We start from the raw sequence: 13976 nt of genomic DNA, 5'->3' as shown, positions 1-13976 counted from the left end.
GATTCCTGTTTTGCCAATTTTGCTAATCTTTAATGGAAAAAAATTAATTTCTCCTTCTCCCCTACCTCCTAGTGACTGTATAAATCAATATCAACTGTCCTTAGATTTAGCCCATAGTGTGCATTATTAAACAATATGTAGGGCTACATCCTTTAAATATAGTGACCTTGTTCTGTATTTCCCACAAATGTGATCACAATGATTTCCTTTTGTGGCAAACAAGACTGTTACTCTATGGGTGAGGTTTTTTAACTATCAGAGATAAAGAATGGAGGTGCAATTATTTTATTGTTATTTCAGCTGACCTCAGGATGGTTTAAGCTAACATTTTGTGAGGAAAATAATGATCTATAAATTATTGTTCGAGTATTATGTATTTAAAATATCACAGTATCCCTTTGCTCTATCCTTAATATGCTAAAATATGTGGTATTTTAATAAAGACATGTTTATTTTAGGTATTGATGTTAAAATTTTAACGTTTGAGGTTAAGACCTCTTGGGGTCTAAAAGATTGAGTTTGAGATCAGTATCTGTTCTTTAATTACCTCAGTAGGAGCTTCAAAGACAAAGAAGAATGCATCTTGCTGTGATTAACACACTGTGAGAGGAGAAAATAATCAGGATTTGCCTGTCAACCCATCAGTTTTGGGTTATAGGAAATAGGTTAATCTCTTCCAAATTGGAATTTGGTACAGGCTTTCAGTAGCCTCACCTCTCAGAACTGTAGTGTTCTGATTATATGTTTATTTTGCATCTTGCTAAGATTCAGAAATCTAATTTACTTTGTCTTGAGTTCTCAGTGAAGGGTTGTCACAATTTTGTTTGCATATTTTAGAAGGGTGTAATCATTCTAGCTGTGTTTTATATGTTTTGTAATGTTTTCATTAAATTAAAAAAATTTCTCCTCCCCATCTTCTCTACTTCTGTTCTACATAATCGTATCTCTGTTCCTATGTAGAGAGATAGAAATACTTTTGCTTTCTCTTTCTATTATGGACTGGCTCCACAAGAAAGAGTTACTTTACAACAAATGTGTCTGGGATGTCACTTGGAGATGGAAAAAGTCCTGGCAATTTCATAACATTTGTAAGACCTTTGGGTGTATATTGACAAGTTCATTCTAGTTTACTTGTGAGATTTTATTTTGGTGAGAATATTTTACCACTTTTCTATGTGTTTCCCTATGGCATGTGAATAAAACTTTTATTTTCCCCTTCAGTGGCACAACTTACAAATTCCAGCCTCTGAAATATGTGGTGCTTTGCTAGTCAGGAAGCCAGGAAGGTTATATAAACAAATCCATATTGAACATGCATATAAACTAAGTTTGTTTAGTCTAAGAAATAACTAAATTGTTGGTGGCAAAAACGTACAAGTTATGGATCTCCCTATTTCTAGTGACTCCCACTGTAATTCATCCTACACACAGCTGCTAGATTATCAGAGCTGTTGGAATTATCTCCCTAAAACAGTATTTTCATCAAATCCTTTAGTAGTAGCTTCTGTCTTAAGAAATCTCAACTCCTAAGTGCAGTGCTCAGGCCCTCTCTTTATAGCTTCACTCTATTTTATATTTCCCCACTTCTTCCTTTGTTTGTTTTTGGTTACCCTCTAGGGCTGGGCCTTAACTGTATATAAATATACTATAATACCTGTTCCTCCTCCATCTCCTCCTTCTCCTTGCCTTTCATTCAGGTCACCTCTCTTATTCTTAAGTGTCTTTTTAGCAACTGACTGTGCCTAACGTTATTAATCCTAATCCTGCCTCTCAGGATTTTGGTACTTAATGCATACTCTCTTAATTTATTCTCAGTGTACAGTTGCTCCGTATTTGATTTTATGGATGTGCAATCTCTCCAGACAGGTGCCAAGTAAACGTTATAGATTAAAATAATTTGCCGTAATAGTGGAGTTAGAGTTGAAATTGGCTCTTCCTATTCTGATTGCTTCAGGAAAACTTCATAAACAAAGTGGGATTTCATAACTTTGGACTCAAAGACCAGAGACTGTTTAGTCTAAGTAGGAGAGAAGGAAGGCGTTGTGGAGGTTTTGAAGGAATAACAGTGTCAAATCTATGCTATCTGTGAGACCATGGCAATCTACTTAATATACGTGAGCCTCAGTTTCTTAATCTAGAAAATGGACATGATAATAGCTACTTGGTAGGATTGTTGTGAAGATCAGAAGTGCTTGCACATAGCAGGCAGTCAATAAATGGTAGCTGTTATTATAGATTAGGGACTTGTGGAGTGACGCCATAAAAAATAATGGAGGAGGAAGCTCCAAAAATTGGTTTTCTTCACCAGGATGACTGTTAAGCTAGCATGAACTGTCTGAAGCAATTATTTTGGAACTCTGGAGTCTAAGCAAACACTTGCAGCATCCAGGGGAGTGCTTAGTGAAGAAGAGGGTGATAAATTTCTGAGAATTTCAGTGTTTTGCACAGTGGCTACCATTTCCATCCCCTAGCCCTGTGGTGGGTAACTGTGGGTATGGTGGCCCATGATTCCTGGTGTGACTTTGCTTGTCTTTCAAAAATTGGGGTTGTATGTTTTTGTCACTGCTTTTTTTTTTTTTTTTTTTTTGCGGTACGCGGGCCTCTCACTGTTGTGGCCTCTCCCGTTGCGGAGCACAGGCTCCGAAAGCGCAGGCTCAGCGGCCATGGCTCACGGGCCCAGCCGCTCTGCAGCATGTGGGATCGTCCCGGACCGGGGCACGAACCCGTATCCCCTACATCGACAGGCGGACTCTCAACCACTGCGCCACCAGGGAAGCCCTTTGTCACTGCTTTTTATTGCTGAGGGCCTGGCACAGAGGCTGGCCATTGTTTCAAACCCCACAGACTAGAACAGCTTCTCTGACATCTGCCAAGGGGATTAAAGAGACAAAACACACCCTTCCTGCCTTTTCTTATTGGATCCTGACATTTAAGGGAATCTCTGTTAGGTCACTGGATGACCATGGAGATGACAAAACAGAGACTTCAGTGATGATACACAACAAAGAATATAGTCTTTGCAAAAAATCGCTTGGAAAAGTCAGTAAATAAACTGAGTGACTGCAGCCTTCATCAAGTAACAACAGCAGTCCCTAGGGTGAGGAGAGAACCTGATTTCTGTAGTTACCACATTACAATATTCAAGATGTCCAATTCTCAAAAAAAATTACAAAGCATATAAAGAAATAGAAAATTATGGCCCATTCACAGGAAAAAAAAAAGAAATTGACAAAAGGCATCCCTGAGGAAGCCCAGACATTGGACTTACTAGACAAAGACTTTTTAAATTAACCGTTTTTAATATGCTCATAATGCTGAAGGAAACCATGGACAAATTAAAGAAAAACAGGAGAACAATGTGTGAATAAGTGTGGAAGATCAGTAGAGAGATAGAAATTGTAAAAGTATTAATACAATAGCTGAAATAAAAATTCAGTGGAAGATTCAGTGACAGATTTGAGCAGGAGGAAGGAGTCAAACTTGAAGTTAGGGCAATTGAAATTACTCTGTCTGAGGACTAGAAAGAAAAAAGATGAAGAAAAATGAACAGTACCTAAGGGACCTATGAGACACCATCAAGTGTACCAACATATGCATTTTGGAAATACCAGAAGAGAGTAAGAAAGGGGCAGAAAAAAATTATTTGAAGAAATAATGGCTGAGGAGAACTTCACAGTTATAGTTCTTACATTTACGTCTCTGATCCACTTTGAGTTAATTTTTGTATATAGGGGGAGGAAGGGGTCCAACTTTTGCAAGTGGTTATCCAGTTGTCCCGTCACCATTTGTTGAGGAAACTGTTCTTTTCCTATTGGATGGACCCTGTTCTTTTTCAAGATTGTTTTTCCTATTCAGGGTCCCTTGCAATTCCATATACCTTTGCGGATTGATTTTTCCATTCCTACAAAAAAGGCGATTAGGATTCTGGTAGGGATTGCATTGACTCTGTGGACCAGTTTGGGTAATATTGACACCTTAATATTTAGTCTTCCAATCCATGAACACAGGATGTCCTGTTTACAGGCGTACCTTAGAGATATTGTGGGTTCAGTTCCAGACCACCACAATAAAGCAAATATCGCAATAAAGCAAGTCACATGAAATTTTTGGTTTCCCAGTGCATATAAAAGTTATGTTTACACTATACTGTAGTCTATTAAGTGTGCAATAGCATTATGTCTAAAAAAAACAATGTACATACCTTAATTAAAAGAAATGCTGTTGGAAAAATGGCGCCAATAGATTTGTTTGACCCAGGGTTGCCACAGCCTTCAATTTGTAAGAAATGAAATGTCTGTGAAGCACAGTAAAGTTAAGTGCAATAAAACGAGCTATGCCTGTATTTGTCTTTAATTTGTTTCAGCAGTATTTCGTAGCTTTCATTGTACGAGTTTTTTACTTCTTTGGTTAAATTTATTCCTAGGTATTTTATTTAGATGCTATTATAGATTGAATTGCTTTCTTAATTTCCATTTTGGATTGTTCATTGCTGATGTATACACACGACTGATTTTTCTGTTTTTCTTGTAAACTGCAACTTTGATGAATTTGCTTGTTAGCTCTAGTAGCTTTTTTATGGGTTCTATGGGATTTTCCATATAGAGAATCTTGTCATCTGTGAATAGACATAGTATACTTCTTCCTTTCCAATATGGATGCCTTTTATTTCTTTTTCTTGTGTCTGGCTAGAACTTCAGTACAGTATTGTGTAGCAATGGTGAAAAGTAGGCTTTCTTGCCATGTTCCTGATCTTAGGAAGAAAGCTTTCAGTCTTTCACCATTGAGTATTATGTTAGCTGTGGGTTTTTCATAAATGTCCTCTATCATGTTAAGGAAGTTCCTTTCAGTCCTAGCTTTCTGGGTTGTTTTTTGTTTGTTTGTTTGTTTGTTTTTAAATGTCATGAAAGGGTATGGGATTTTGTCAAATGCCTTTTCTACATCAATTGAGATGATCTTGTGGTTTCATTTTGTTTTTTTCCTTTTTTCTATTAATGTGGTATATTATATTGATTGACTTATGTTGAACCACTTTGGATAAATCCCACTTTTTCAGCAAGCCAAGCCACTGCTTTTCCATCATGGGTGAGTTCTGAGTTAGGCTAAACAGAGGTGAGAGCCTCTAGTCAGACCTTCAGGTAGCCCCCAGACACGTTAGAGTAGACGGACACAATAATTTGCAATTTAGGTCTGCTCTCTCTGGAACTAGGTAACAGGGTCCCACAGTGGGAATTCAGGCTGATGTCTTCAAGGCTTCTGTTTTACAGGGGGAAGGGAGGGGACAAGGGTGAGGAATGCCACGAAGATTTCCCACTTTTTTTTTTTTTTTTTTTTTTTTGGCTGTGTTGGGTCTTCGTTGCTGTGCGCAGGCTTTCTCTGGTTGCAGCGAGCAGGGGCTACTCTTCGTTCAGTGCACGGGCTTCTCACTGCAGTGGCTTCTTGTTGCAGAGCAGGGGCTCTAGGCTCATGGGCTTCAGTAGTTGTGGTCGCAGGCTCAGTAGTTGTGGCTCGTGGGCTCTAGAGCACAAGCTCGGTAGTTGTGGCACATGGGCTTAGTTGCTCCGTGGCATGTGGGATCTTCCTGGCCCAGGGATTGAACCCGTGTCCCCTACACTGGCAGGCAGATTCTTAACTACTACGCTACCAGGGAAGTTCCAAGGTTTCCTACCATTTTTAAGTTGCCTTATTCTTGATTCAGTGTTCACATGGTTGCTGTAAAACTTTGCTTCCAAGGCTCTGATGAAGTTGGTTCTGACAGTTTCTGCTTGTTTTTTCAGCCTTTGTGTGGGGATAAGAGCTTGGAGCCGCCTACTCTGTCATTTTGCTGATTTCACTTTCTTCATTTGTTTTGATTCAAAAAAAAAATTCCTTCTTTATTTCTTATTTCTCTTAAGACATTTTTTGTTATATTTAGTTACTTGTGTCCTTTTAATTTTATACTCATTCCTGAAATGATTTCCCTTTTTTTTCTATTTCTTTTTGAGTTCTTTCACCTTTCCCTGAGTTTTGTAATTGTGATTTATATTTCTTTTTCGTGCCTTGAGTTATTTTCTTAATGTCTTTTAACTTGTTCTGAAATAGTATAATTTTGATCTGTTCCCGAGGTTTGTCTGTCATTATGTGTAGGGAATGTTATTTTGCTCTTTATTATTTTTTTTTTTAAATAACTGTATGGCATGGGACACTGATATTTTTCTGTTGCTCATTTTTATGTGTAATTTGTTTTTCTGAACTTACAGAAGGGGGTCATGATTCAGGATAAATTTTCTGATGTCACAGAGCTCCCTCTTCTGTTGTTTTTGTAAAATGTTTAAAAATACGATGGCTTCCTTTCCCCTTTTCTCCTTTTATCTGGGTCTTTTTCTTTCCTTGTCTCTATTGTCCCTGCCCTGATCAATTTTGGTTCCACACCCAACAGCTTTCCCACAGTGTGGAGCCCTATCCTTGAAGGCAGCTTTGGTTGGTAGGTTGGTTTTAAGAATTTATAAGACTCAGACTGCTCCAGCCTTTTTCAGGATCTACCTCATACTCACTTGTTAGTGGATTGGGCTGAACCTTTCCCATTTTCATCTTCTCTTCTCAAATTAGCTATCATATTGTCCAGTAAATATCTAGTGACTATTCTGAGGTTCTCAAGTCCCTCAAATCCTGCATTGTTTCCATATACACATCCTCCTGCACAGATGCTGATTTCATGAAGGTCTTGTGACTGTTGATGGTTTTCCCCGCTTGGATTTTGAGGTTCATATGGATAATTTGTCACCAATTTTTGTTGCAAACGTTGCCCATGGGATTTTGGTTTTGCTGTCTTAGTCACTTTTTTTGATTTTAGGTGGTGATTCAAGTAAGTTAAAAATCTATGATGTATGGAGTCTTGCCTGGTGGTCCAGTGGTTAAGACTCCACACTTCCACTGCAGGGGACAGAGGTTTGATCCCTGGTCAGGGAACTAAGATTCTGCATGCTGCATGGTGCAGGCCAAGAAAAAGAAAAAAAAAAAATCTATGATGTAGTATCTGCCATCTAGAATCCAGAATCTACTCTGCATTCACATTTTTAAAACCCCCCTGTATGGACTTAGAATTTCTGGCCTCTGGCCTGTGGCACATGTCCTGGGTTTGTGTTTTGTTCTGAAGCTTTAATTCAAATGTTATTAATCTATTGGTGGTTGGATTTTTTTAATAATTACTATCATCATATCTGTGTGTGTGTGTGTGTGTGTGTGTGTGTGTATGTATTTATTTATTGGCTGCATCGGGTCTTAGTTGAGGCGTGTGGGATCTTCACTGAGGCATGTGGGATCTTTTGTTGCGGCTCACGGGCTTCTCTCTAGTTGTGACGTGTGGGTTTCTTTTTTTCTTCTCTCTCTAGTTGTGGTGCACAGGCTCCAGAGTGTGTGGGCTCTGTACTTTGCAGCACGGGCTCTCTCATTGAGGGTGCAAGCTCAGTAGTTGTGGCACACGGGCTTAGTTGCCCCACAGCATGTGGGATCTTAGTTCCCCGACCAGGGATCGAACCCGCGTCCCCTGCATTGGGAGGCGGATTCTTTACCACTGGACCACCAGGGAAATCCCTATTGGTGGTTGGATATTGCAAAAACGTGTCAACGTAGAAAAGCTAGAAAGAAGCAGTCTATCATTATAGTGGAAATGAAAGCATTTACAAATTGTAGCGAAGCTGAAAGTGATGCAAAATGTATTTGTTTATGGAGTGAAAGAGCAGAAAACTTTCTGAAGGCCAAAGAGCAAATTATGCAACCTGTAAAGTGCTGTGCCTGCGTCTTTGAAGGTAATCGTAATAAGCAAGAAACAAGGAAAAGTGACTGATGGGGTAAGGACAACCTTTCAGTTCAAGGATCACCATCAGTGCTTGATTTGGGGGAGCTTAACCTTCAGTCAGGGGAAGGCAGGGAGTTAATTGAAGATAAAGCCTGAAAACAGTGAAAGTTGAACTTTGGCCACGAGCTCCAGGGGATTTTATAAATTCCGGGCTCCTTACACATCTGCTCAACATCAAAGTGAATGCTAATACAAACACCAGAGATGCTTGGGCATTCCTTAGGCTACTAGGAAATAAAGATAGTTAAAGCTTCAACAAGATTTGTTTTTTAGAGTAGTTAAAAATTTTCTCTTTTGGGACTTCCCTGGTGGCACAGTGGTTAAGAATCCGCCAGCCAGTGCAGTGGACACAGGTTTGATCCCTGGTCCGGGAAGATCCCACATGCCACGGAGCAACTATGCCCGTACGCCACAACTACTGAGCCTGCACTCTAGAGCCCGAGAGCCACAACTACTGAGCCCATGTGCCACAACTAGTGAAGCCATGCACCTAGAGCCCATGCTTCACAACAAGAGAAACCACAGCAATGAGAATCCCACGCACCGCAACGAAGAGTAGCCCCCGCTCGCAGCAACTAGAGAAAGCGCACGCGCAGCAATGAAGACCCAATGCAGCCAAAAATAAATAAATAAATAAATAAATAAGCCTGATAGAAAAAGGTGTATCAGCATAGAGGAGAAAGATATTTCTGGTTTGAAAGTGACAAAGGACCAACTGACATACCTGCTACGGGAAATGCATCCAGGGACTGTAAGCACAGTCACTTCCCAGTGCCTTGCAAATAAGTTGACTTATTTATTATACCTATCTAACCTGATAGTAAATAGAATAGCTTCTGTACAATGTAGACTGAATAGTGGCAGATTGTTTCATAGAAGGTGCAGAAACATTATTTTTAATAACAGTTTTTCAAAACACCAAGGGCAGAAGGTTAAATCAGTGAAAATATTTCTGCAGGGAAGTAAACAATTGCAGTCTAGCTATACTCAAGTGTGGCGGCTCAGGGGCATGAGTGGAGGTTAGTGTGGCTGAGAGGGATAAGGGAGGAAAATAGTGTGAGTTAATGAGTTTGGAGAGGGAACCAGGAGCCATATCATGTGGGGCTTTATTGGCTGTAATGGTAAGAACTTTGGACTTTCTTCCAAGGTGTTTGGAAGCCATTAGCTGGTTGAGAGCAGAGGATCAATGAGCAACTAACGTAAATGGTATGTTCAAGCTAAATGAAGGCCAAAGATACCATGGTGTGCTTTGGACATAATATAGACATGTTAGAATGAAAAGAACATGGGTTAATATTGATTAAAAATTTTTTTAATTTGAAAATTTATGGTTTTAGAGTTAAGAGCTACAAACATGAGGTGTTGAGATATATGTGTGTGTGTGTGTATACACATAGAAAAGCACACACACATTTTTGTTTTTCAAACAAAGTTTTCTAAACAGTACTGAACCTCATTTCATATGTTCTTACTTTTGTTCTCTTAATTTTTTTTTTTTTAAACCACTAGTAACAGCCCACTAAATTGACTTAGTAACACACTAATGGATCAGAATTTGAAGTTTGGAAACCCCTGTAAATCTATAATCCCCTTATTTGGCTTGCCAAGGCACATATAACTGAAAATGACCAAACCAGAATTCAGATATTGCCACATTTCCCAAGAATATATTAAAATTAAAAAACAAACTCGTTTATACAGTGCAACAGTAGGTTCCAGTGTAGAAAAAATCTTGAGGATAATTGTTCCTACTTGAGCATATTGCCTGTGCTTATCTCCCTGGTGTGAAATATTAAGGCCTCTAAGTTTCAAATGGACTTGTAATATATCAACACAATTTTCTTTATTAATGGTCTGTAATTAACTATATAAACTGCTAGCGAAAGTAACAGTTGGTCTCTTTTTGAATTATAAACAGAGACTAAGTCATTTATAGACAGCTTGGTGGCCTTTAAATTGTCACCTAGGAATTAATGAAAAGAAATGTCATTTTCGTATCTTCTGCAAATTGCTTATTCTTCTGTTGTGTTTCATTTTGGAAGAGGGTTTTTGGAAGGAGTGAAGGATAAATGAAACATAAAGGTCAGTGTGAAGTAATGGGGGAAAAATGTCCCTTTTAATTCTATGATATAAATCCCTGCTTCTGTATTCCATAGCTCTGTGACTTTGGAAAGATACTTGCCTGTGCCCCACTTTTCTCACTTATAAATGGAAATAATATCTATAACATAGCTTTAATGTTAAGGTTAAATAAGGGCCTGGTGGTGCAACATGTATTTTAATAAATATTAGTTTTCTTCTTTCCTTTCTTCCTTAGGAAGGCATTCAGTGAAAATGTGTTGCTAGAATAAGCAGGGCTGGAGAGTGTAGAAAGATGCAAAAAGAAAGGTACATCTTTTTTTATTGGTTGTTCTCTTCCTAGTAAGTCTATTGTGTGTGATCCCAGTTGTTCCTAATTTCTCTTGGAATAGGTAGGTGATAAATAGGTAGGCTTCCTGTGCCTCCTGCTGTCCCTTCCCTTGTTAAAGAAGGAAGATTACCCAAGTGATGAAAGGCAAGTTTGGGGGGGCCAGGAAGTGGTACCTTCATAGTTGATTCCAGTATTTTAGTTTCTAGTGTCTCCAAAATGTTTATCACAAAGAGTTTACTGAAGTGTTGGGCCTGGTACCACGTATGTTAGTTAACTGATAGCAATTAATATAGGTGTTACCTAATACCAATTGTCCTTGCCTTTGGAATAAACAGCACTTCCTTTGACTTAACCCAGAAATCCTAGGAGCAAAGTTACAAAGTCAGAGTGAGATGGAAAGATAAAATTAGAGTTTTGTGTAGCTGGCTTAAAAAAAAGAAAATAACAGCTTTATTGAGATATAATTTATAACATAAAATTCAGTCTTTTAAAATGAACAATTCATTGGTTTTTAGTATATTCACAGTTATGCAACCATCACCACTATCTAATTTTAGAACCTTTTAATCACCCCAAAAGGAAATCTTATACCCATTAGCACTTATTCACCCCATCCCACCGTCTGTCCCAGCACCTCAGCCCCTTGCAACCACTAATGTGCTTTTTATCTCTATGGATTTGCTTATTCTGGATATTTCATATAAATGGAATTACATAATATATGTCTTTTGTGACTGACTTCTTTTACTTAGCATCAGGTTTTAAAAGTTCATCCATGTTATAGCTTGAATCAGTACTTCATTCCTTTTTATTGCAAAATAATATAATTCATGTGGATATACTATGTTTTGTTAACCCGTTCATCAGATGATGGGCATTTGGGTTGTTTCCATTTTTTGGCTATAAGGAATAATGCTGCTATGAACATTCGTGTACAAGTTTTAGTGAAGACATATGTTTTCAGTTCTCTTCAGTATATACCTCAGAGTAGAATTGCAGGGTCATATGCTAACTTTTTGTTTAACATTTTGAGGACCTTGTAAACTGTTTTCTGAAGTGATATACCATTTTGTCCAGCTGGATTTTAAATCACCCAGTTTCAGGGTTCTAATTTCATATGTAATGAAGGAGAATCTTAGCTGAAATAAGTGGTTTGAATTGATAGGGGAAAAAAATCTACCTGCAGTAGTTTGCAAAGTTGGAAGTATTGATAACTATTTTTTAAAAGTAGGTTTGGAATTATTACTACTAATCTTTGGCTCTTTTTTTAAATTTTATTTTTGCAGTTTTATCTCCAAGACACTAAAAGTAGTAATGGTACCTTTATAAATAGTCAGAGATTGAGTCGAGGCTCTGAAGAAAGTCCACCATGTGAAATTCTTTCCGGTGACATTATCCAGTTTGGGGTAGATGTGACGGAGAACACACGGAAAGGTACGGGTATGGATCGATTTTTCCTATTATTTGTCTTGTTTGTTTAATTTTTTATTCTATTGTTTAATGTTACAAAACATTTCATGCTTGCAAAAGCAATTTAAGTACAACATTTTATGCAGTGAAAAGTTGAGTCTCTCACTTTCCCTATCGTTTTTCTAAAATTTTAAATTATAAAATGTTATATAAGTTATATTCTTTATCACAGTATGAAAACACAGGGCACTGCTGTGTCAGTTAGAAAACAGTTGGCTGTGGTGATGCTATACTCAACCAATAGGAGCTTAAACCATAAGGATATTTCTTGTTAACTTATTAACAACAAGCCTGGAGGTAGGTAGGTCCAGACTGTTCACTTGGCTCAGTGATGTTATTAGGAATCCAGAGGGTCTTACTGTCCTCCCATTCTGTTATCCCTTACGTGTTGGTTTTTTACGCTTTTGCTTGTTGCCTCATGGTCTAAGGGTGATGGCTGCAGCCCCAGGCTTTATTTTCCTCACACCAGTGTCCTAGGCAAAAAAGATAAGGTGGGGGCAAAATGCCTTTTTGTGTGGCTCTCTTTTCATGTTTGAAAGAATAATCTTTCATAGACTCCTTCCAGCAGATTCTTTCTTTTGTGTCACTGGCTGCATGGGTAGGTCACATACATACCTTTAACTGTAGCTACAGAGGAGCCTGGGAAGGAAGTTACTTGGCAAAGGGAAGCAGGAGATCCGTGACTGGCATAGATCAATTATGATTTGTCCCTTTTGGTTGTGTCTTCATTGTTGCCCCAAACAAAATCAGAATTCTGTAGGCAGCTACCACGAATATAAAATTTCATGTCTCAAGTATTTGAAACTAGGCTTTCTCTAGCTAAATAAATGTAGATTAATTTTACAATTCTGAGGCTTTTTGGCCCTACCTAGTTCACTGTTTACTTTATGACCCAAAAATTATATGGCTGAATCATAAAACTAAATAAATAGGAACCAAAAGTATGCAGTCCCACTGTCTCAGTTTAGTATAGACAGTGGAACCGATTGGCAAGTTTCTGCTTTTGTTTCTCTGAGCACACTCTGATCTGATAATACCCTAAGTCATTAGTCTCTGGCATTTTGCACAGTAGATATGGGAATCCAGGGGGTACTGGTGATGATAGTGTGTGTGTGTACACGTGCATATACGTTTACATACTGCAACTGCAGTATTATTTTTGCTGGGTTTTGTTGGCCTCCTCAGAGTGTTAGGTTTTTTGTTTGTTTGCATGTTTGTTTTTTTAAGGTGTTAGGTTTTGAAATTTGGATGTGTGTAGGGCCAACGTCTTAGGAATTTTCATTTACAATTTAAAATAGAAGGGACAGTTTGTATTTTGATGCAAAATATTGAGTGCTCCTTACTAAGAGCTCAACTTATGTATAAACATACTGAGAACAGCTGCAGTGGACACTCTGATATCTGCTGTTGCCACATCACACCTCCTCTGCTAGCAAGTCATTCAGCAAACATTTACAGAACCCCAGCTGTGAGAAGCCCACAGAGAAGACAGAATTTGATTACGCTGTCTTTCTCTCCAAGGAATATCTATTTTCTTGGCTTGCATTTCTCAAAGAGAATTAAAAGGTGTTAATTGATAGAAGAATGAAGTAATCAAATACATTTAGGAATGCTTAGTTAACTAAAGATAGTCAGGACTTCTCCGACCTTATAACATGCTAACATATATGCAGATCTTCAAGGGGGTGACTGTTATAAGATGTAGGTAAGTTCCAAACTCCTTCCCTCTCTTCTTCCCCATCTAGCTGTGGGGGCCACTTTAGAAAATGCTGTAGAAAGCTAAGAGGACAACTCTGAGATTCAGGGTTACTATTAGTACAATATTATTTTGACAACATAGATTCTTGCAGGCTTCTTTGAAAATTTATCTTTTATGCCAACTTTAAGGAAAGTAAAGAAAAATTTCTTCATCATTTAAAATGTTGTTTCTTTTGGTATTTATTGCCTTCAAAAAGTTGACTTATAGTATGCATGGCCTCTTGGGATACAGCTGTGTCACGAGTTGAGTGTTACTGTTTAAACATATGCTTTAAAAAATAAAAAAAAGATGCTCTATGCTAAACAGTATTATGATAAGCTTTATATCACTTGGAAAATCCTACTGAAATTGTACAACACTACTGGATAACCCCTGGATCAAAGAAGACATCAAAAAGGGAATTTCAAACTATGTGGAAAGGAAAGGAGACTTTCATACCAAAATACAGTAAATCCTTTACTCAGATAAAAATTTATAATCTTAAATATTTTCCGTGTTAAAGA

General features: G+C 38.0%; 1 protein-coding gene across 45 annotated transcripts in view; it reads left to right on the top strand.

The window, feature by feature from the left end:
• SLMAP (sarcolemma associated protein) overlaps positions 1–13976 on the top strand; it is a 149302-nt gene that overhangs the window by 51247 nt on the left and 84079 nt on the right. For 25 of the 45 annotated variants that reach the window (XR_007479447.1, XM_049715322.1, XM_049715313.1 and 22 more), the window contains exon 2: positions 11531–11684. Coding sequence is in view for 43 of the 45 variants with exons in the window: in XM_049715322.1 (XP_049571279.1) it covers positions 11531–11684 (154 nt within the window). In the remaining 2 variants the exon portion in view is untranslated. Of the gene's footprint in view, positions 1–10151; positions 10223–11530; positions 11685–13976 lie in introns of all 45 variants that reach the window. The other 20 variants (XM_049715343.1, XM_049715335.1, XM_049715336.1 and 17 more) reach the window with 2 other exon arrangements.

This window comes from Orcinus orca, chromosome 10, assembly GCF_937001465.1.
Source record: "Orcinus orca chromosome 10, mOrcOrc1.1, whole genome shotgun sequence".
Lineage (NCBI taxonomy): Eukaryota > Metazoa > Chordata > Mammalia > Artiodactyla > Delphinidae > Orcinus > Orcinus orca.
This window is presented reverse-complemented; position numbering and strand designations above follow the sequence as displayed.